Raw genomic sequence first — 22027 nt, 5'->3', positions numbered from 1 at the left:
TAAACTTTTACAAATGTTTCATTTTCTTTCATGTAAGAATTATTCAATTTATTTTCACTTCAAATGTGATGTTTAAATTATTAAGTGACACTATATTCTTAAACGTTAGCTGTCAATGTCAGGGAATCAATGAAATGGTGGTAAAACAGTACATCACAACACCGAGCAAGCGCTAAAGCGCTTTATAAAATTTATGCTTGAACTTTTTCTACTATTGAGTTTATACTTTTAAATCTTATTGAGCGCTTTATGAATCAAATATTTGACAGTGACAGTTTTACCTAAAGTTTTAAATTTTTGTAACATAAGGATGGCGGCGGTTGGAGTGGCTGGTTCTGTTGCTTCTACAAAGTCAAACCATTTGATGAATAATCAAGAATGTAACGAAAAGCACGAGAAATTAATAAATGGAATAGTAAATCAACATACTAATGGTTATGTTAAACCAAAATATTCCAGCAATGGGATTACTGTAAGTAGATTTTCATTTATTTTTTTTATAATCGTTCATTTAATGTGATGCTTTCACCGGTTATGGTGTAATCGTATACAGGAGATAGTATTTAAGCCGGTGGTCTAATATCTGTAGAGAAAATATGAATTGCCCCAATAAAATATTGCAAAATTAGGCTGTTAAGTGATCCGTTGTCAAGGCCACGTTCAAATCGTGTATATTGAAGCCCAAAGAAACGAAATCAGCTTGATATGACGCCACTGAAATGATAATAGACTGATGTATTACTAAACTTATTCAAGAACAAGAGTTGAACTTTAATTCTACATCATAACATTTTAGAGAGCTGTACAGTAAATTTATTTAAATATGCAGTATAGAGTATGCTAATTTATCATGGATGATATGATACTAAGGAAATTGATTAGTATAATAATGATTTAAAAAACTCATCATGAGTATATTATATGATTTTCATCATTAATTTTATAGCAGAAATTTTATGCTATCCAATAAATCCACAACTGAAATGTTTCTTAAATATTATATGTTTCAGTGAACATTTTACAACTACAAAAAATTGGTTTGGTATTCAAATTTTGTAGTATCTAAAGAGATTTGTGGAACTAAGCTTGTTATTTACATTAAATTTCACTTGTCAAAATATGATTATAGAATTTAGTTTCATGGTTGATATCACCTATCTTCGTTTTTTTTTTATATTAAACCTTATCTATATATAACAAGGAAGGACTGCAATAGTTAACTAACTACTTATCTGATTAAAAGCTTGTATAAAGAAGTGCACATACAGACCTTCAATGAAAATTAAATTTATTTATCATAAAAATTAGCCTAAGTGCTAGTTGAAACTAAAATCTATCTCTGTACCAAATTTCACATAAATACAATAAGCTAAAAGAGTAACAATCCATATATTGTAGTAGTAGTGGTTGTATGTTTTTTTTTTTTTTTATGGTATAGACTAGCACAAGCAGACGCGTCGCCTGGTGAAAAACGAAACACGCCGCCCATAAGCACCCACTTCGCAAGGAAGTGAATGTGTTGCTATCCTTAAATAAGAATTGGGGGGTTGTTTAGGTATCTAAAATAAGGAAAAGATGCCTTGCTTTATAATAAGCTTTGAAGGTGCACGTAAGTTCTCTTCTTAAAAGACTGCATGTATGTTTGCTACTCTTTCAGCTTAAATGGTTATCCATTCATATAAACTTTCTCTTTTATAATACTAGTAGGATTTATGTTGACCGTTACTTTTTGAATATCAAGGAAAAAACAATTATCTGTTTATAAAAAAAATCGTACATTAAAAACTTGATAAATCATATAAAATTCTGTTATGTCTAATTGTCCTTAGTTTTTTTTAACATAAGCAATTCTGTTTTATTTTAATCCAAAAGTTGCTATGCTTTAGCCATGGAAGTGCAACAGATGAACTTCCTTATTTACAATAATTGATTAATATTACAATAGCATGTAATTTGTGTATTATGTATGTTGTACACATCTGAGACATCGTAACCCTTTTGGTTTCATTTTATTACAAAATATATTTCATTACTTATATATAAAATTTAAAGCAATGTCATAAAATGGTTTGGTGTAAAAGTTTTATGATGTTAATGAGTGATTTATCAGTAGTAGCGGAGCTCCACGCACCACACAGTGTAGGCGACTCAACAATTGCACAAAGTAATGGTTTATTTATAGCTTCTGTGTAGCTGAATTGTCACTAGAATGTTATAAATATCAGTTTACCATATACTGCATTTATTGAGGTTATTGTGAAATTATTTGTATAAATAACATTTATCGGATTTATGGCACTAACCAGATCAAAAATATTTTTGCTTCCTTTATTACCTTTCTGTACAAATTGCAAAGGAATTCTCATGGTATGAGATATTTCACTTTGGTTAAAAAGCATCTTTCATATTAATAATATTAGTAAATATAATTTTTTTTATTTTAAAAAGTGGTTGTTTTGGAACCCTGATATATATGTAGAAAATTTATATCCATTCAGCCCTGGCCGAGTAATAATACATGTTTCAATCAATGCTGTTCCTTTACAATATTAATGCATTTGTTAATTATTAGTTATTTGCCCTTGATATCACCCGTGGTACATAGATAGCACTCAAGAATCACATACAAATCCAATGGTAAAACAATTTTAGAAATCAGTCTAATCTTATACCTTTAAACGAGCAATTCTTGTATATATATATATAAAATTGGAATCTCGGAATCGGCTCCAACGACTTTCATGAAATTTAGTATATAGGGGGTTTCGGGGGCGATAAATCGATCTAGCTAGGAATCTTTTTTAGAAAATGTCATATTCGTGTTTTATTCGTGTTTTTTTTTTCCTGACATCTATTGGTAAATAATAATACTATTTTGCTTCGTAGATAGCTGGACAACTGAAATAACACATAGGCACTTTTTATACCGATATTCCTACGGGACACGGACTTACGCGGTTTCAACCGCGGGTCACAGCTAGTGTCTCCTAATATATGCTGTTCAAACAAACCCTTTGAATTTATATTATAAGTATTGGTTGCATTTATAACGTCAAGAATAAATAGGTGAACCTCGTTGGCGTGTGTACAATCAATAATATTGTGTAGGAACCTGAAATATTATTTAAAATATTTCTTTTCCTTATCTATATAGGTATAGGTTAAGTTATGTTTTAGTTAACATTAGTGGTCTAATAAAAAGATTTTAATGCAGTAGTTGTGTTAGTAGTAAATTTAATTGATCTAACTGCCTGATAACACATGAAACACGTAAATTGAGCAATTGTTTTGTATTGGGTTTACTAATAGTGTAATTGATTATAATCATTGAAGGTTATGGACTCGTTTTCTTTCCTAAACGATAAAGATACATACGAAAAACACGTTTCTCTGTCTTTGTACGAAAATGATCTGCATTTTTATCTTTTCCTCAAATCAGAAAAAAAATCATAAAAAAGTGCTTCTTGTAAATAACAGAATGTGATATAATAAAATATAAATTTATGTAGACGTAGGATTATATATAATACATAACGCCCAACGAAAGTTTATTTTGTATTGAAACGATCTTAGTGGGAAATTGTTGTTTTATTTATGCATGTGAAAACATCCGTTTGTGTAGTATTCTAATCTCGGTGAGTTGAGCGTATTTTGTCTAATAAAATAAGTGACAACATGAATCAAAAGAACTTAAACATATTAGATTCAAGAATTTACTATGAAATTAAATAATTGAACATCGAAAACGTCTTCGTAACAGCTAAGTCCAATCTCTAGGTCCTTTACTAGTGTATCCAATTGTTATTCTTAAAATAATGAATAGATAACAACGTCAAAAGATGTTGAGAGTAAATAGGGAAGGATAATACTCGTACGTTAGTAAATGATGAAGTTTCCTGTGGTTCCCTCCGAACGTCAGAGATAATGCTTAGTTTTAAAGGAAACTAAGAAAATCTGCTCACTTGCAGTTTGGACAGTCATCAGAGCGGCTGTTTATTAAATAGACTATATTTACAGTAAGTGTTACATCTAGTTAGATTTGTTAAATTTAGGTATATTTTGCTATTTAGTTATGTTATATCGAGTTTAGTTGTACCGAACCGTTTTTCAACACTGCAAGTGTTGCTGCTAATTTTATCGTTATAAACCATTAAAATAATCTCTAATTTCTGAATATGAACGTATATATTTGTATAAGCATCTTGACTTTATTAATTTTTATATTATTTATTACAATACATTTTTAAACTATCCAAACAAAGAATTGTGTGATGTCCCCCATTATTCGTTATTTCCTTGTGAACTAATGTGGGACAAATAAGACGTCCGACAGTAACATATCGTTTACTTTGGAGGGCTATTCTCAATATATAAATCTCTCTTTGTCTCTTTCTCTCTCTCTCGAGACTTCTCTCTTAATTGTAGACTAAAAAGCATTCACTTGTAGAAAATGTCGGGCAAGAAGAGCGACGTCCACCCGTGGATGGACTGGAGCCAGCACGAGCTGAACCCCGGCTCGTTCGAGAAGTGCTCGCTGCTGACGGCGGCGCTCACGCACGCCGGCCTCTACATCCTCATGTTCCTCGGCTTCATAAACCAGCTGCTGTTCAAGCCCAAGGTCGCCACGGAGAGGAATAGGGAGGTACGTGCGATTGGTATACAGAAGTAGTTTTACAATTCCTCAAGGAAAATTATATTCACGTATGGAAACGTATTTCATAAATGTATTTAATGTTGATATAAATGTATAGTATCGGCTTACATGTTGCTAACATTACAGGTTTTAGTGATATTGTTATTGTTATTTGGGCAGTTATATTTTACTTGTGATTCATATCGGTTTTTTTTGTTGTGAAACAATAATTTCCGCAAAGATATGAATGTTTGATTTTTGATTATATCGAAACTTCCTGATAAGGAAAAGATTTTAAACGCGAGTTATTCATTATATTATTAACCCGACGATCTAAGAATAAGAATTCTGAGAGCTGTACACACTATACATTTAACACATCTCTGAGGCTACCAGTTAAACTTCTCTACTTCCACTATCAACATCAGCCCAGCATGTACCCACTGCTGGGACACGGACTTCCTATGAGGGTTTAGGCCATAATCTACCAAGTTGGCTAAGTGCGGGTTAGCAGATGTCACGTCGTCGAACTTTTGGTTCTTGGACATGCCGGTTTCCTAACGATATTTTCCTTGATCGTTTTGAGCAGTGGTTATATTATATACATGCGCAGAAAAATTAAAAAAAAATATTTATTTCCTGCACGCTCGCTTGGTCTCGAACCCCCGAAATATCAATGTTAAGTCGGAGCACCATTGAGCCACAACTTCTTCACACTATAGGCATAGATAATGTTCTGTGATCTATTTCCGTAAACGAAAGTTTATACTAGACCAATAAGAAAGTTGAGCTCAGGATTTGTTTAGACTTCATTCATGAATCGACTGAATAATGTTAGCTTTTATTGTGGAAATATATGATTCGTTTGACTTTACTAAAATTGTAGATATGCTGAAAATGTTGATGCTGATGTCCAAAATAAATGTCGATTTATTTGCTTTTACATACGACTCAGTCATCTAAAATCTCATTGTCATTTGAGCCGCATGAGTGCATGTCATTGTAAGTGACGATTTGTTCAGATTACGTTGATCTGTTCAAACAAACAGATGGCCTTGCGAAGAGCGACGCTGGAACGTTATCCGCCATTGGGATGGATTAAACGTTTAGCGTTATTAAGATCTTGTTAGTAAATAATACATATTTCTATGATCGGGAGCGTAGCCATACAATCACTCGTATTGTGAAAAAAAACTATTAGTATCAGGATAAGGAGCTAAAAAGATTGAACGATAGTAAAAGCTAGCGTATTGTTTTCTTACGACATATGTACTATGGCGTGTGATGTTATTTTAAGCTCTACGATAGAGTACGTGTTATTTATAAATACTCTTCCAGATGCGATTGTGAACAAAATTGTTATTGGCTAGAACTGATTGTCTACTTTCTTTCAAGTCAATATGTCCCACTAGCCTCGTTGTCAAATTCCTTGACGCCCGTGATGTGTCGACTTCGGCAGAACCGTTCAGTGCGCGTGTCCCCACGCCGCTACTGCACTGCGGCGTCGGCAATGTTTGCTGGGAATGCTATTTCAACTGAGTTGGACTTGAGTATAGTTCTAAACTAAAATTAGTTTTTATTTCTTCATAAACTCAGCATGTATAAAGCCATTTCGAAATGTTTTGTCGGTTATATGTTTCTTTGCTTTAGCCGCATCCAATGTTTGAATAGTATCTACTTTACTATACTATATACTATCGTATTCTACTATAGTAACAGGCTTACGATACTATGATTTTAAAGACTTTTCAAATTGTATATTTAAGGCACTTCATAATCTATAACCAATTGTGTTCAATTTTCTATAAATCAACCGTTAATAATGACAAAGGAGTTTATTATTATTTCGTCTACGACTGAGAACACGCAGTAAATATCAATTGTCGTTCGCTTTAAATTGCAGGTGAAAAACATGAGTTTTCAAAAACATTGCAATATAAAATTTTGAGACCGATTATTATGTATGTATAATAATATATTTTTTATAACACTTATATTGCCAATGTGTACTACCATAAAGTTCGACATTCACGGCCAAGCATAATCGACACGTTAGCAGAAAGTCGTCAACGCGCGTCATGTTTCAGCCGGTTATCGTCGACTGCAATGAATCCAGCAGCAATGATTATGCGCGCTGTTGCAGCAAACATGCTCTAATTCATCTAAACGCTGTTTTGGGTCAATTAGCAGCGGTGGTGCTAAGTGCTACATAGTACCTCGCTGGAATAATATACATAGTACGCCCATTAACCTATGCTTATACTGCAAAAAATCATCAATAACGGTACCACCGTTTCGAATTGAAAATCGAACACACACAAAAATGTTTTGTAAACTTATTCGCAAAAAACGATTATAAGTAATTAGACGTCAAGACGATGTAGCCAGGAAGGAAGGAAAACATGAGTGTTACGAGAGTGTGCGTTCTTGTGTACGCAAATGGAAACACGCTAATCATCCTGTTGTCGCTAATTAGTGTGTGCTGTGCCTGTGTACAAACTTGTGCCGCGCTTGTGTGTGTGCTGGTATTTTATAGGTAAAGTCGCATATTCGTGTTGTTTGCTTCGTGCCGTTAATTTCATTTATTGTTATATTACGTATCGATGGTATGTCGCAGTGTCGTTAAATAATAAAAATATCATGCTTCGAAGAAATCGAGGCGCAGTTTTACATTGTGATTTTTCGGGTTCAGCACCCAAAGGGTATAACGGAACCCAATTGCTACGACTTCGCTGTCTGTCTATCCGTATATCCGACCGTCCGTCCGTCACTAGGCTGTATCTCATAGCCGCTATTACAACTATATAAAAGAAAATCAAGGTTAAGCCACGTTTGGCGTGGTTATAAATTGAATGGGTGCACAAGCTCGCGATGCAACTCCACGTTCTGACTCGCACTTGACCGATTTGTTGTCGAACTTCTTTATGGAGACGTCGATATAAAAGAGCAGCTACAACTTTCTCGTTGACTTTCATGTCGAATCGGTGAAACCTAGTTGTTGTTTTTGCAATTTTTTTGCAAGTTTTTATGTATAACTTTACGATATTAGCGTAAATTTATTACCATACCGAAATAGTTTACGTCTCGTTCCAAATTTTTTAAGTAATTTATTATAAAAAATTATGAGTATAAATTTTTTTTTTTTTTATGTCACAGTCGGCAATGGAGCTGGTGGGTCGCCTGATGGTAAGCGCTACCACCGCCCATGAATATTCGTAGAGGCATAAGGTCCGTTACAGACCTTACGCCACTACAAATGGATTGCCGACTTTTTGGGAAGGGATTAAGAAGGGATTGGCGAGAGGAATAAAGGAAAGGACTGGGAAGGGAAGGAAAAGGATATGGGCCTCCGCGAAAAATGATATTTTTATCATACAAATGCCTTTAGATACCTGAATAAAGTCTATAGTAATAATTAAATGTCAGTTTAAAGAGTACGAAATACTGAACAGCAACAAACCGTGGCTTTGTAAGGAAACTAGTTGCAACTCATAATCGCTTGCTTGTGTAATGCGGCGGAACGAGTGGTGTTCGAAAGTGACTCACGTCTTATCAATTAGGTGGACAATTGCTATGTAAATATATCTACTTGTAAATTGTTAAATTCTTCTCAAAAAAAAAAAACTTACTAATTGTACCAAAGCACTGTGCTACTACACAAAATATATAGGTCATGTCTGTGATGTAAACGTTATACAAGTAATTCTTTTCTATAAAAAAAGATCATCCACATTGTTCGCTTAGGATCCGATACTCTCATAGTATTTCCTATTATTGTAATGTACAGCTCAGCTATACCATATAACTCCCCAATAACGACTCGGCCAAACGACCGGCCATAATCGTATCTAAATCCTTACATTGTGTTCCTTTACACTCAGTGCATCGCATATATCGCAGTTATAACACTGAAACGATACTTATAGCATTGTAAAATAACTTGTAAATACGCATTTACGAGAATCATGAAGTATTCGCTATTATATTATTTACTGATTACATTAAACGTATCGCTTATCAAATCGAAGTACACTTCACGTCAGGTGAAGTGAAATCAACCGTAGTTTGTTGCTTGTTTGTGTATGCAATTTAAACGCTAACTTTTGATTTCGATACACAGTTGATATTCGTGTGGATCGTACAACCAGCATTGCAGCGATTTGTTATCTGTAAAATGTCCTTACTGATATTATAATGCAAAAGTAAGTTCTTCACGCCCAAACCACTCAACCTGCCTGCATGTAATTTGGAACAACGATAGTTTGAGACCTAGGAAACGATGTAGGATAGTTTTTATTTGATGTATATAGTTTTTCTTTTACGATATGAAAACTATCGCCTGATTATTTAAAAGATACGGAGACAAATCTGTGTACATAAAACAATTACGTAATTATTATAGGTTTGCACATAAATAACCAAGTGTGGGCCAGCGGTGCATGACGGTGCAGCTGTAGTCTTATCCATCACTATCGATACAGCTGCGCCCGACCACGCGATACTGCGTTCCGGTGGCGACGAAAAATTTGTGGTTTATTCATACAATACACTATACAATATCACAGGAAGAAAGTTTTGTTCAATAGGAAATTTATATCAGATATTTTATTGACATATATCGTATTGATATTGTGTTATCGATTATCATCACTATATAGTATAAAACAATCTGCCGTCTGTATGCTTAGATCTTTAAAAATACGCAACAGGTTTTGATGGTTTTTTTTTTAATAGATAGAGAGATTGACGGGGAAGGTTTTTCATGTATGATTACACCGTGCGACGCCGGGGCGGGTCGCTATAGAATATAATAATAATTTTTAATCGTAACTTACGTACGTACCTACGTATAATAACGTGTTAGTTCATCTAGCAAGTGATATCACTATAGTGTGAAGTAACAGTTTTAGTGCACATCATTTTTAAATAGGTATATATATTTTAGTATACTAAAGATCATCGATTCGTAATATGATGATATACCCATATATAATAAGATGGTATACCCATCTGCCCCATACCCCACTAAGTGACACGAGACTTCACACAATTCAAAGATTTCCTTACGACTTAATTTTATGTGTATTGGTACGCATTTGCCAGTGATCAATTGCTGAAGCATGCGCGAGGTTCGTTAGATGCTTATCGACGCTATCAGTTTATAATTTGCAATGAATGTGTCGTGACGGATTGTCTCGATGCGAGATAACACGATATAACCAAATTAAAATTCGTAAAACTTAAAATTATACGGTACTAGCCTCGTCCGTTCTTATCGTGGTCTAAAGACGGACGGAAAGATATTTCGAAACATTTGCTTTCATTGCAAACTAAAGTGATTGAAAACTACGCTTCAATAAATTCAGCAATCAATTTTTATTTAAATACAATTAAGGCCTTTATGTCACATAAAGTTATGAAGGATGTTCAAATAGGCGCCAAGAAATTATCAACGTAAACATAACATTGACACTCATTGATAATAATTATGTAGTATACCTAGAAACTAATGAAAATAATGTCAGTGTCAAGGTAACAGAATAGGTAGTGTTCTAGAAACTGGAATGTCCACTTAATATTCCACCAGTCTCCAGTGTCGCCGCTGTATACTAAAAACTTAATGTAATATTGCTTATTAGCATAATTTATTAGCGTTGCGTCATTATTGGTCATAATTTCAAACATATCATAACATTGATGTTGGTAATTTGTTTAAAAAAAAGGAAATAAAAACGGGGCTGGGGCTTATGGATAATCGTCATTTCTTTGTAATTTTAGGAGATAATCCACTGCCTCTCGCGCTATAGACCCTACATCTCAATACATGTATAAAACCCCAAGGCGACCGGGCTGACTGTTCTATCAACGCATAGCCCAAAATATTTGACCGATCCGCTAAAATTTAGCACGCAGATAGCAAGTATGATGTAAGAAAGGATTTTGAAATATTCAACCCCAAGGGGATAAAATATTAGATGTTAGTTTGTACCATAGGAACAGCGAGTATGAATCGCTTAGCTCCTCCGCTGCCAGTGTGGTCTAGTTTGAACTTTGGGCTCGCCCACGTGCTCTTTGTTAAATTGTATCTATTGCACGCGGCTGTACCCGCCATGTATCACTGACCACATCTATTGGGATGAATAGAACTCAGATAAAAGAAACTTGTACTACTTCGAAAAAAGCGGTTCCAAAGATTATTTACTCCTCGTATAAATTCTCAAAAATAATACCTTTGTATACCACGGTGCTATTGTCATTCAGAAATGCTTAAATATCAATGCAAGGAAATATACGTTATTTGTAAATTGGCTATCAAATATCATTCATGAGTTTTTATTGACGATGTAGGTCACTCGATCGCTCACAATACTAGGAAGAATATATGCATAAAAAAACATTCATGTACACTAATGTTGTGTACCTACTGTGTTTATACTTATTGAAAATAACAATAATAATTATAGCCCAATTACTATTGTTAATCTTTGGAGTATATTAAATTTTATTACTTTGTTTCTCATTATTTATAACGGAATCATCACTACTGATAAAATTACTGCTAGCTATTCTCGTTGTCACTGTTACAAGGGATATAGAACGAATGAAGAATTTGTGAAACTCTCTATGTGTAAATTAATATTGATCGTGTATTGTTTGCAATGGTTCTCGTAAAATGTGCTCGGCATTGCATTGCAGGGGTACGCGCCGCTGTACAACCCGTTCGAGCAGTTCTTCTCGCGCTACGTGTACCGGCGCGTGCGCCACTGCTTCAACCTGCCCATCACGTCGGCCCCCGGCGCGGAGCTCACGCTCAAGGAGCGCGCCACCGACGACTATAATTGGAGCTTTCGGTATGTCGTGTGCTGGTCGCGACTTTACAATGTGTGCAGCTCGCTGGAATATCTGCTAATTACACATTTTGCTGTTCGAAGTGACGTCATGTTAATGCAAAAATTTTGTTTGTCGCAGGAATACATGAAATCCTTGATAAGAAACTATTAATTGTTTAGCCATTGATCATTGATTTCAGTAAACTGCAATTGTTAATGGGAAAATGTTATTATTAATGGTAAGCCATATGGGATGTCTACCATGAAAAAATGAAATTTACTAAAGTTTGAATTCAGGAAACTCCAAAATTTTCGGGATTTATTTAATTGATTTTTTTTTTATCTCATAAAAACAGTATTCCCTAGACTATCTCCAGCCAGGTATAATTTTGAATATAATGAAATCGCTCCGTTGCGTGTTAAAAGTAAGAGAAACAAACCGTCGATATCTCGTGCGCTGCAGGTTCACGGGCAAGGAGAAGCGCTGCATCAACTTGGGCTCGTACAACTACCTGGGGTTCGCGGAGGCGGAGGGCGAGTGCGCGGAGGCGGCGGCGGCGGCCGCGCGCCGCTACGGGCTGGCCGCGTGCTCGCCGCGCGCCGAGCTCGGCTCCACCGCGCTGCACGCCGAGCTGGAGGCCACCACGGCGCAGTTCCTGGGCGTGGAGGTGAGTCGCATTATGCGCAGCCATTCTTTATGTCTTCGTCGGCGATGGAGCCGGTGGGTCGCCTGATGGTGAGCGCTACCACCGCCCATGCGCATTTGGAGAGGCGTAAGCTTTATTACAGACTTTACGTCTCTATGAATGGATTGTCCATTTTTTATTGGAAAGGGTTTAAGGAAAAGATATGGGCTCCGGCTCCTTCTCTCACCGAACGAAACATAATAGTATGCTATTTCACGCCGGTCTTCGGTGAAAGTGTGGGACTTCCCTGGTGCGAGCTAGTCCAATTTGTGCCAAAGAGATGATAACAAATGATAAAAAACTAAAATGTTACGTTAACTTTATTTCAAGTTCAAGACATATTAAAAGTATCAGCACGTGTTATTGTCCCATATAAGTAAACAATGGTAACTGTTAGAATTCATATTGTCTCGAACCGTACCATACACCGAAATCCTACATCAAACACAAAGTATTTCATCAAACAGAACATTCAAATACATCAATTGAAACCTTTCAAATGTCTCGGAGTTATGGATAAATATCGAAACTTTATGTTTTGATATTAAACCATAACCATACGCGTTAACGATAAATGTGCGTGCGCAGTCGGCCATAGTGTTCGGCATGGGGTTCGCGACGAACTCGATGGGCGTGCCCGGGCTGGTGTCGCGCGGCTCGCTGGTGCTGAGCGACGAGAACAACCACGCGTCGCTGATCCTGGGCCTGCGGCTGGCGCGCGCCACCGTGCGGGTGTTCCGCCACAACGACCTGCGCCACCTCGAGCGCCTCGTGCGCGCCGCCCTGCTCGAGGCCAAGTGGGACCGCATCATTGTGGTGAGGCGCCTCTCCTCTCCTCTCCGTCTGTCCGTCTGTCTGTCACTTGACAACCTTGTATCACTGCATTGTACACGCCAGCAATCGGACGTTATGTTTGAAGATTACATATTGCGTATAGTGTGTGTTGTTACAGAATAGCCATTAGTGTATTAAGGGTGTATTCGTAATGAAGTAAATATTCAAACAATTTTCCTTAAAAAAAAGTTACAAAAAAGTTAAATAATTACTTTAATCATAAATTAGTTTTTTCTGATTGCATTTATTATGAAAATGTTCTGTGAATTCAATCACGTCATCTTAATTCGATATAGATTAGAGTCAGCGTCATCGCTATACGGTTGAAAAGCGTCAGCGATGGAAAAAAGTAAAAAAAAGATTTAGTTGAACATATACCTATATGTGTTTACTTTAAATTTTATTAAATTAATAAAATGGATTATTTACCGTATACGTAACTTGTATATACTATTTATGATAAGGATCGTATAAGATTACATACTAAAATTTAAACCGATTTAAAACTTATTATGTCTGATATCCTTGAGAGTTCCTAGGAGGGATTTTTTGGGTTACAATAACTACAAACTTTATCCTGTGACTGGTTCTATTGAAGCTATCGGATTTCTCTATTTTCCTTAATATTAATACTGTTTCCAAAATTTTATACATTTTTTACCTGGGTAAAATATATTGAATGTAGTAATTAAATATTTCAGGTAGTCGAAGGTGTGTACAGCATGGAGGGGTCGATAGTGCCGCTCGCCGCGCTCGTAGCGCTGAAGAAACTCCTTGGTTTCTACATTTACCTGGACGAGGCCCACTCGGTGGGGGCCATGGGGCCCCGAGGGAGAGGCATCACTGACTACGCCGGTGTGGACCCTAAAGACGTGGACATACTAATGGGTACCTTCACTAAGAGTTTTGGCGCCGCTGGAGGTTACATTGCAGGTGAGCTTAGATGTTGAGTACATGAATAGTAAACTGAATCCCAAATTTGAAATCCTATAAATGTTAAATATTAGAAAATATATGACTCCAATGCAAATAATCCTAAAAACCTTCCTCTTAAATTATTATCTATTAAAAAAATCGCATCAAAATCCGTTGTGTAGTTTTAAGAATTTAAGCATACATAGGGACAGAGAAAGTGACTTTGTTTTATACCATGTAGTGATGGTGTAAGATTTTTTTTTTTAATTTTTCGCATACAATAAAAAATGTACTTAATCATTCACCAAGTCACTGCAGCAGTGGTTGCGTGGAGATAATCGAGGTGTGTTGTGTGTTGTGCAGGCTCGTCGAAGCTGATCAACAGCGTGCGCGCGCGGGGGCACGGGCACGCGTACGCGCACGCGATGGCGCCGCCGGTGGCCGCGCAGGTGCTGGCCGCCATGCGCGCCATCGCCGCGCCCGCCGGCCGCCGCCGCGTCGCCGCGCTGCGCCGCAACGCGCACTACTTCCGCGACCGGTGAGCGACACCCACACCTCACGTGTCCGACCCAACACGGGCTGCTCAATGGATTATCTTATACCTTTAAACTTTAATCGGCTCCAACGATTTTCATGAAATTAAGTATATAGGGGGTTTCGGGGGCGATAAATCGATCTAGCTAGGATTTTTTTTAGAAAATGTCATATTCGTGTTTTATTCGTGTTTTATCGACTTAAACTTACTTGCGTTTGAGTAGTCCCAATTTATTATGATTCTTCCTGACATCTATTGGCGAATAATAATACTATAAATGCGAAAGTTTGTGAGGATATGCATATGTATGCGTGCGTCTGTTACTCTTTCACGCAAAAACTACTGAACCGATTGCAATGAAATTTGCTTCGTAGATAGCTGGACAACTGAAATAACACATAGGCACTTTTTATACCGATATTCCTACGGGATACGGACTTACGCGGTTTCGACCGCGGGTCACAGCTAGTGAATAATTACACGTACAAACGTACTATGAAACGTAGTATGAATTAGTGAGATCCCATACTATAGATAATGTTAATGTTTTTAAATTCTTGTTAGTGCTTCACGTTGTTGCAATGGAATTGAAATAAATTTTTTTTTTTTCGAGTAAAAACTAATCACTGAAAAATAGTATCCTGGTATATTATCTATTTTTATCATAAAACGACGTATGAACTAATTGGTGACCTTATGGTTACTGCAGGCTGCGCCAGATGGGCGTGGTGACGTTCGGGCACCAGGACTCGCCCGTGGTGCCGATGCTGGTGTACACGTTCAGCAAGATGGCCGCCACGGTGGAGCGGCTGGCCCAGCGCCGCGTGGCCACCGTGGGCGTGGGCTTCCCCGCTACGCCGCTCAACAAGGCGCGCATCAGGTACCGCCGCTGCACTCCTCACACGCACCGCCCCTTTTACGCAACAGTTATAATTTACAATATGATGCATTTTTTTGGTCACAGAGATCACAATCGCTAGTGATATTATGGCTAGTTTATATCCATTGCTGTGCGCGGTATAAGCTTTCTTTAAAATTAATTTTAACCATTTCTATGCATTTCTATACTAATAATCATATCATAAATAGATATGATTTTTGTATAGAAATATGACTAAAAGGTAGATTTAATGCAAACTTTGTGAATTTATAAAAGATCATTGACAATAAAATAATTTCGCAAGTTTATCTCATTATCGTGGTTAGGATCGCCGGGATTAAACAATTTCCTCACGTACACTCCGAATAAGAGGAAGTGAGTCAGTCTTTTCACTCGATTCCATTAGAGTGCGTTTGTAATCACCATTATTTAAAAGAGTTTCCGATGACGTGTCAGGTTCTGCCTGTCGGCGGCGCACACGCGCGAGCAGCTGGACGAGTGCCTGGCGGCCATCGAGGCGGTCGTGGACGAGCTCGGCCTGCGCTACTCGCGCCGCCGCTAGCCGCCCCCCCCACCACCCACCACCACACCACCACACCACTCCACCACGCGCCCGCCCCGCGCCGCCCGCAGTACGTCGCGCGTCCCGTACCGCAACACGTATCCGTATACGCTCCGGCGCCAGCAGTGTAACGCTAACCGTCGCCCGGCTTTTGCAGTCGATATGATTGTGCCGACTCCACTGGTAGACGTTATTAGATGAGGGATTGGGATGTCGTGCTGATGGCCCTGGTGATCATCAAGAATTGGTACTTATTACGTTTGTCATTGAGTACGTTTTCGTATAAAATTTGTTTTATGTTTCTATGTTTGTATGTTACGTCCGCCGAGGGGCGCGGCTCGGACACTGAGGTGTTGAGACGTCGTGTGAAAGTGTTGAAAGTCTCTAAAATTGTAACAAATCTTTAGTGGTGTTGTATTTAAAGTTGATTAGGTACGGAACATTATTATTAACACATCAGTGTGAATTATTATATGTGACTGATACTTTAATCGAGGTTTAATATTATAAAACGATATATATTTCATGTGTTTTGTCATCTATAGGATTTACGAAGCATTTTATCTCGTAAGAGTGAAGTTTTTTTGATCTTTACCTGTGTTATTCACAAGGTCAGTGCTAGTGTGGTGCAGGAGGTAGTATTATAGGAATGGAATGATGTATGGAGTCTGTGACTGAACCCAAAGGTCGCAAAGCTAAAGCTGACATAGGACATGTAGACCATGCATGCTGGCATGTGGTTGAAAGTATTGCATTTGGTAAATAACTCTTCTAATTTGAATTTGTATTTTTTTTTAACTATTAAAGAGCATAATTATTTCAAGTGGCATAAATTGACCTCCAATGTATCCGGTTGTAAGTTGCCGCTTCCGTTCCCACCTCATTTACGTTTCTCTTCTTTATTAGTTTTTAAAAATACTTTTATTCGTCTTAATGCTTTAGTTATTTATGTCCAAACAAAATGAGCGAATATCAATCAGAATCAGTAAAATTAAACCTTATGTAAAGGTAATCAAACACAAGAAAATATTATTTAAAGGTGTTTGCTACATGTTCTGCATATTATAAAAAAATAGATGGTATGTCAGCTGTAGCTAAGAAAATATTACGAAGCACAAGGGCTTCGCCTCTACCTCGTTGTGTGCGCACGCAGGCCGTGCGTGCGCGTGTGCGTGCGCGCGTGCGTGTGTGTGCGTGCGCGCCGACAATATTACGTTTAATAGTTAATTTTAATGTTAATGTATAATTCGTTATACTCAATAAATTATTTTCTCACGCTTTGCAGCCTTTTATTTTTAACAAACAATCATTTTTTCCTAATGTTACAAAACGGTAATGTAACAACATTATTGCACGAATCATAAACCCATAAAACATAATTCTACTAATAAGTAGATTGCACTGAGAGTTTTTAGTTTACTTCCCATGAAGATACTGGTCAGATTACTTCTCAGTCAAATTAATTGATAAGAATATAAGACAAATTAATAAGTAAGCTTATAAATAAGGAAAAATTAACCGATCCCATTGCCTTCTGGTATTCTAGATCATTATTTATTCTCAAGCAATTGGCTATAGAAACATTGAAGAATCTCTACAACAAAAATTTCAAAGTAAACTATCGATTGTAAATGTACACCTGTAATTTCGATGCATGCCATGCTTTGCCATGTCGATACATGTGAGTGAGTTTCGCTCAACTAACTGAATTTGCTAGAAGTATGCTCACTTTCTAAGTACACAAAATATTAATAAATTAAAGCGATGATACACCATCGTTAAATTTTGACCGCTTTGCACACGCACTCATTCTTATACGCTCATAGTTGTATACATTAGCAAAATACGTTTCATAAAGATATATACGTTTCGCCTATCAGCACCGCCGGTCAGCGTGACTCTAATACCAGACTAAGATTGCCCACCTGGATCCGATTATGTTGATAGATTTACATTGACTATGTAATTGTCAATGTACAATATACAACATGACTTTTTATATATTGTGCAACAATCGACGTATCGGGAAGCCGTTTATACGTTCCATACTATAAAATTTGCCAAATAACATGAATCCTTGACAAATGAGCGCGAGATAGTGTTATCGAGACCCGGCGACCTCTAGCGGACGACGAACTGACCCACTCTCCACACATCTTTTACTGTGTTATAATTACAAGTTTATTTAACTAAATATTTGCGTGTGTATACATGGATATAGTCATAAAATCATCATGTTCATAAAAGAATTTATTTCGATTGATACTACATCTAACTATAGCAGTATCTTGAATGCGCCTATTTTATTTAATGAAGTAAAATTAAATAAAATAGGTGCATTCAGATTGAGATATATGAAAGCAGTTAATAGATTTGAAGCGTAAATCAGTATCGGCGCAGGAATCATCGTCGATATCTGATAAGACAGATAGCCGCTATCACGGGCTCGGCCGGCGCAAAGCCGAGTTTTATGTTTTCGCACCGAGCCGGCCGCTACGACACGCGCTTGTGTCATCGCGATCGTAGTTTTCCTGTGACTTAGATAACTTGGAGTAGAACACAAAACCGCAATGTGAGACGATCATTGCTTCAGGATGAGTAAACAAAGTGTCCGCGAGGAAACAGAACATTAGCTCCGATAGTGTAGTGTTAGTGTGAATGTTGAATGCAATGTACTTGTTGTGTGCAGTGGTGTGCGCGCTGTGGTGGGGCGGGGCGCGCGCGCAGTCCGTCACCGTGGTGCAGCAGACGTGAGTAATGAGTATGCGCCGCCGCCGGCCGCGTTGCGCTGCCCCTGCCGACTGCAATCCGCTGCATGCTTGCCAGCCTTATAACAGAATGCGATCGTATTTATATAAATATATATCTCTTGTATTTGTGGTTCTCATTACGAAAAACGCTGAAAATGTTCGACTTGAATACTCACTGTTTTTTAGAAACAGTGAATAATTGTTTGTTCAAAAGCAGATATGTAGAATTATTTTGAATATTCGTTGATTCGTTATTGGTGTAAAACCGTTTTAATTATTATAAATAAATAAATAAATAAAATAAATGGACGATTAGTAGGTTACATACACGTGTAAACTCCGTAATAGCTAAAGAGAATTATCTGTTTAGCCGTTAATCCATAGATAAAAGCTACTCAATATTACGAAAAAAATAAATTAGGAAGTTGTTATGATAGTCGGTTAAAACGATGTATTTAAAACCCTGAAAGCCGCAGCGTCACTAATCATGACTCATGAGTCATGTCGAGGATGTGCTATACTAATACAAGATAAGGGCTTCAAATAAATGCCAGAATTTATTAAATCTATTTATTTGAAATATATTTATCGCTTAAATAAAGACATCCATCTTTTTAAATAAATAAAAAAAAGTTTTTGATACGATATCCAGATAAGTTATTTAATTAATTTATAGTAAATTATAAGATTAAACGAACTTTGTATAAATTAATGTTATTCCGGAAAATCACACATTCCAAAATCCATTCAACACTATCTTTGGGTTCTGCGGACGTTCTTTTTAGGAATATTATGATATAAATGTTCAAATAAATAAATATATCACATTTTTATAAAACTTTAGTTTGAAAAAATCAATGAAACGGATAAATGCCAAACTTGTAGAAAATCTTGTTATAATATCCTATGTAATATGTTTATATACATATATTTATATAAACGATGATGATGGTGAAAGATGATGAAATTGTTAAACACTGTTGTAATAACTAAAACATTTATTGTGTATATTAATAATAAATTTCTTATCTTTAAAATGTTGCGGATCATGTCAAGGTATCTGAATAAAGATATAATAGCCTCGAAACTAAATTGTTAGATTTATTATATTTCCAAATAACATTTCAATAGCTTACTGCTAACGTACTTTAGTATTGTTATATTATTTTTAGGAAAAAACTTTCCCTAGTATATTTGGGTACGTTTACTGTATGAACATATAATATAGAGTCTATACCAGCGGAGATATCGATGACAATAATAAACAACATGAAATGGGAAAAGACATCAATGCAACATAAATGGGAGGTAAAATACATTGCGGTTGACCTGAGGAAAGAGCGGAAGAGGAGCAAAAGTGTTTTATTTATTATTTCTGGAAAAACTACAAGCCCTGCGGAAGAACAATCCAATGGCAATATTGTAGGCAATTTAAAAATAGGTTTTTAAATATTAAGATACAGTAGGTACTCCTAAGCTGATTAAGCAAATTTAAAAGTCTCAAGAGAAATTTATAATTAGATGCAATAGCATCTCATCTAGGGTGTGGTAAATAAAACAAAACTGTTTAAGTGTAGCGTGGTCATCGCCTATAAAGTAATTTATTTTAAATAAATTCGCAAAATGACCCTCCATCATCCGCAAAAAGGAACCCCTTTTGGTGATATAACTAAATATAGAAAAAAAAAGAATGATGTTATTCACGCTACCTGCACCTATGTTGCTAAGCACCAAGTTAGCAAGCTCTATCTATAACTATCATCTTCTGTTTTATAACAATATTGTATGGGTATAAAATAAATGATTTGTTATTTTTAATGAAATACACTGTTTTTTCTATTTTGAATTTTATTCTTATGACCTTATATTGAGCAAATGTTGAAAATTAAGCCTAATTTTCAATCGAAAAAGTTTTGGATTTTTGTGCGTTGAAATTTCTACATTTGAATGGTGTTAAATTGTACGACTTTCTTTCCCCAGCTTACATTATGATGAGGTTTACACGCTGTCACTCAATAGCAGCGTCGAATTCATTTTGGATTTTAACCCGGTAATTATTATTTTTTAATATTCATCCTGAAATTAGTAAGCAATTAGATACAGCTTTCATCCCTTAGCCTGGCCAGCGTAGCGTACGCGCTCCAAGCTACAATCTGTATGTACAATACAAACCATGTGTGATGCAAATACCAACGTAACATTTTGTATCCTATTTAAGAATGTTTAACTTTTCTTTTCGACGAATTGTGATACTTTCGTCTACTTATATCTTCTAAATTTGTACTTATTACATTCTCATCCTACATGAGATAATTATTTAAAATATTAGTATTTTAAAATTCTAAATCTCCTTTTTGTTTTTGTGATTTTTGATTTATCCTCTTAAACTCCAACTCAAACTTTCATTCAACTAAACTTCTTACAGTAAGCGCTTTTTAATCGCTAAAATACATCATATCATTTACCACCGTTTCGAAAAACACTTTCAGTCTTGTCGTAGATATAATGAAATCCATAATGATCCGATATGAATGGTGTATAAATCGATTCCAGGTCTCCATCCTCCCAGCCGAGATCCCGAGCACGGTGTGGCTGAGCAGCGATGGCGGCGCCACCTCCCACCCCGTGCTCGTCACCTCGCGGCAGCGCACGGGTATGCACAAGTGTATTTGCTAAAAGCTTAGAAACTCATTAAAGAGTGTAGTGCCCTAACTAATAAACGACAAGTGGTAAAATTTTTATTTTTTGTTTGTGTTTAAATAAATCGATAACTATAGTTGAAGCTCAATCTAGAGAGCTAATCTAGCTCTAGATAACACAAAAGATTATACAAAATCACAAAATTATAGCAATTTTGTGATTTTTTATAATCTGAGACTCAAAGATAACATAAGTCAGATGTAGTGCCTATAACATTGTGACTATTGTGCAGGTGCAGTGACGTGGCAGCTGCCGTACGAGGTGGAGGGGCGCACGCTCTTCGAGCTGGAGCGCACGCTCTGCCCCGACGACACCGCCGCCGCCGCCGACGGCAACAACACGGAGTGCGGTACTGTATTCTCTCTCTCTCATCTCTTCAGAGCGGCCACCTGAGCTGGTGGTTCGCCTGGCGATAATCGATCTCCACTACCAATGAACATTTGCAGAGGTAGTGCCTCCGCGAATGCGCTGCCCGCTTTATGGGGCAAGGGTATAGGGAAAGGATTGACGACGGAAAAGAATGGATTGGGAATGGTGAGGAACAGAAAACGGGCCTCTGGCTCCCGTGTGCCACTCACCGTGTGGTGTTAGCCCAATTCGTGCCAAAGCGTGCTCGACTCCCATACAAAAAATATGAAATTGTGTCAACAGAATCTTGCCATACTTCTCGTTTTATGGGTTTCACGATTAAATAAAACAGAG

At 36.8% G+C, this 22027-nt stretch overlaps 2 protein-coding genes across 3 annotated transcripts in view; both read left to right on the top strand.

Annotated features, from left to right (window-relative positions):
• Nucleotides 1–289: 289 nt before the first annotated feature.
• LOC119834374 (serine palmitoyltransferase 2) lies at nucleotides 290–17153 on the top strand. 2 transcript variants are annotated; one of them, XM_038358718.1, is made up of 9 exons: nucleotides 290–472; nucleotides 4448–4642; nucleotides 11330–11484; nucleotides 11927–12131; nucleotides 12738–12965; nucleotides 13685–13916; nucleotides 14262–14436; nucleotides 15143–15313; nucleotides 15770–17153. In XM_038358718.1, exons 1-9 carry the CDS (start codon nucleotides 311–313, stop codon nucleotides 15873–15875), a joined length of 1629 nt encoding a protein of 542 aa, XP_038214646.1. In that variant the 5' UTR covers nucleotides 290–310; the 3' UTR covers nucleotides 15876–17153. The 2 variants fall into 2 exon arrangements, with proteins under 2 accessions (XP_038214646.1, XP_038214647.1); XM_038358719.1 differs by lacking the exon at nucleotides 290–472 and adding an exon at nucleotides 3961–4016.
• A 1227-nt stretch (nucleotides 17154–18380) lies between these two features.
• The window catches only part of LOC119834271, a 14934-nt gene continuing 11287 nt past the window's right edge, over nucleotides 18381–22027 (top strand). Inside the window, exons 1-4 of the mRNA XM_038358607.1 lie at nucleotides 18381–18625; nucleotides 20606–20675; nucleotides 21179–21278; nucleotides 21558–21709. Of these exons, the coding sequence (XP_038214535.1) occupies nucleotides 18534–18625; nucleotides 20606–20675; nucleotides 21179–21278; nucleotides 21558–21709 (414 nt within the window). The 5' untranslated portion in view covers nucleotides 18381–18533. The remainder of the gene's footprint in view (nucleotides 18626–20605; nucleotides 20676–21178; nucleotides 21279–21557; nucleotides 21710–22027) is intronic.

Source organism: Zerene cesonia, chromosome 19 (assembly GCF_012273895.1).
Source record: "Zerene cesonia ecotype Mississippi chromosome 19, Zerene_cesonia_1.1, whole genome shotgun sequence".
NCBI lineage: Eukaryota > Metazoa > Arthropoda > Insecta > Lepidoptera > Pieridae > Zerene > Zerene cesonia.
The sequence above is the reverse complement of the archived record's forward strand: the minus strand, read 5'-3'. Positions and strand labels throughout refer to the sequence as shown.

What these genes read in the sequence shown, in the direction of transcription:
- LOC119834374 (XM_038358718.1), top strand. Translation starts at nt 311, where the DNA reads ATGGCGGCGGTTGGAGTGGCTGGTTCTGTTGCTTCTACAAAGTCAAAC. An exon ending in CCACGGAGAGGAATAGGGAG is followed by an intron (nt 4,643 to 11,329) that starts GTACGTGCGATT and finishes ATTGCATTGCAG; the next exon opens with GGGTACGCGCCGCTGTACAA. An exon ending in CGCAGTTCCTGGGCGTGGAG is followed by an intron (nt 12,132 to 12,737) that starts GTGAGTCGCATT and finishes GTGCGTGCGCAG; the next exon opens with TCGGCCATAGTGTTCGGCAT.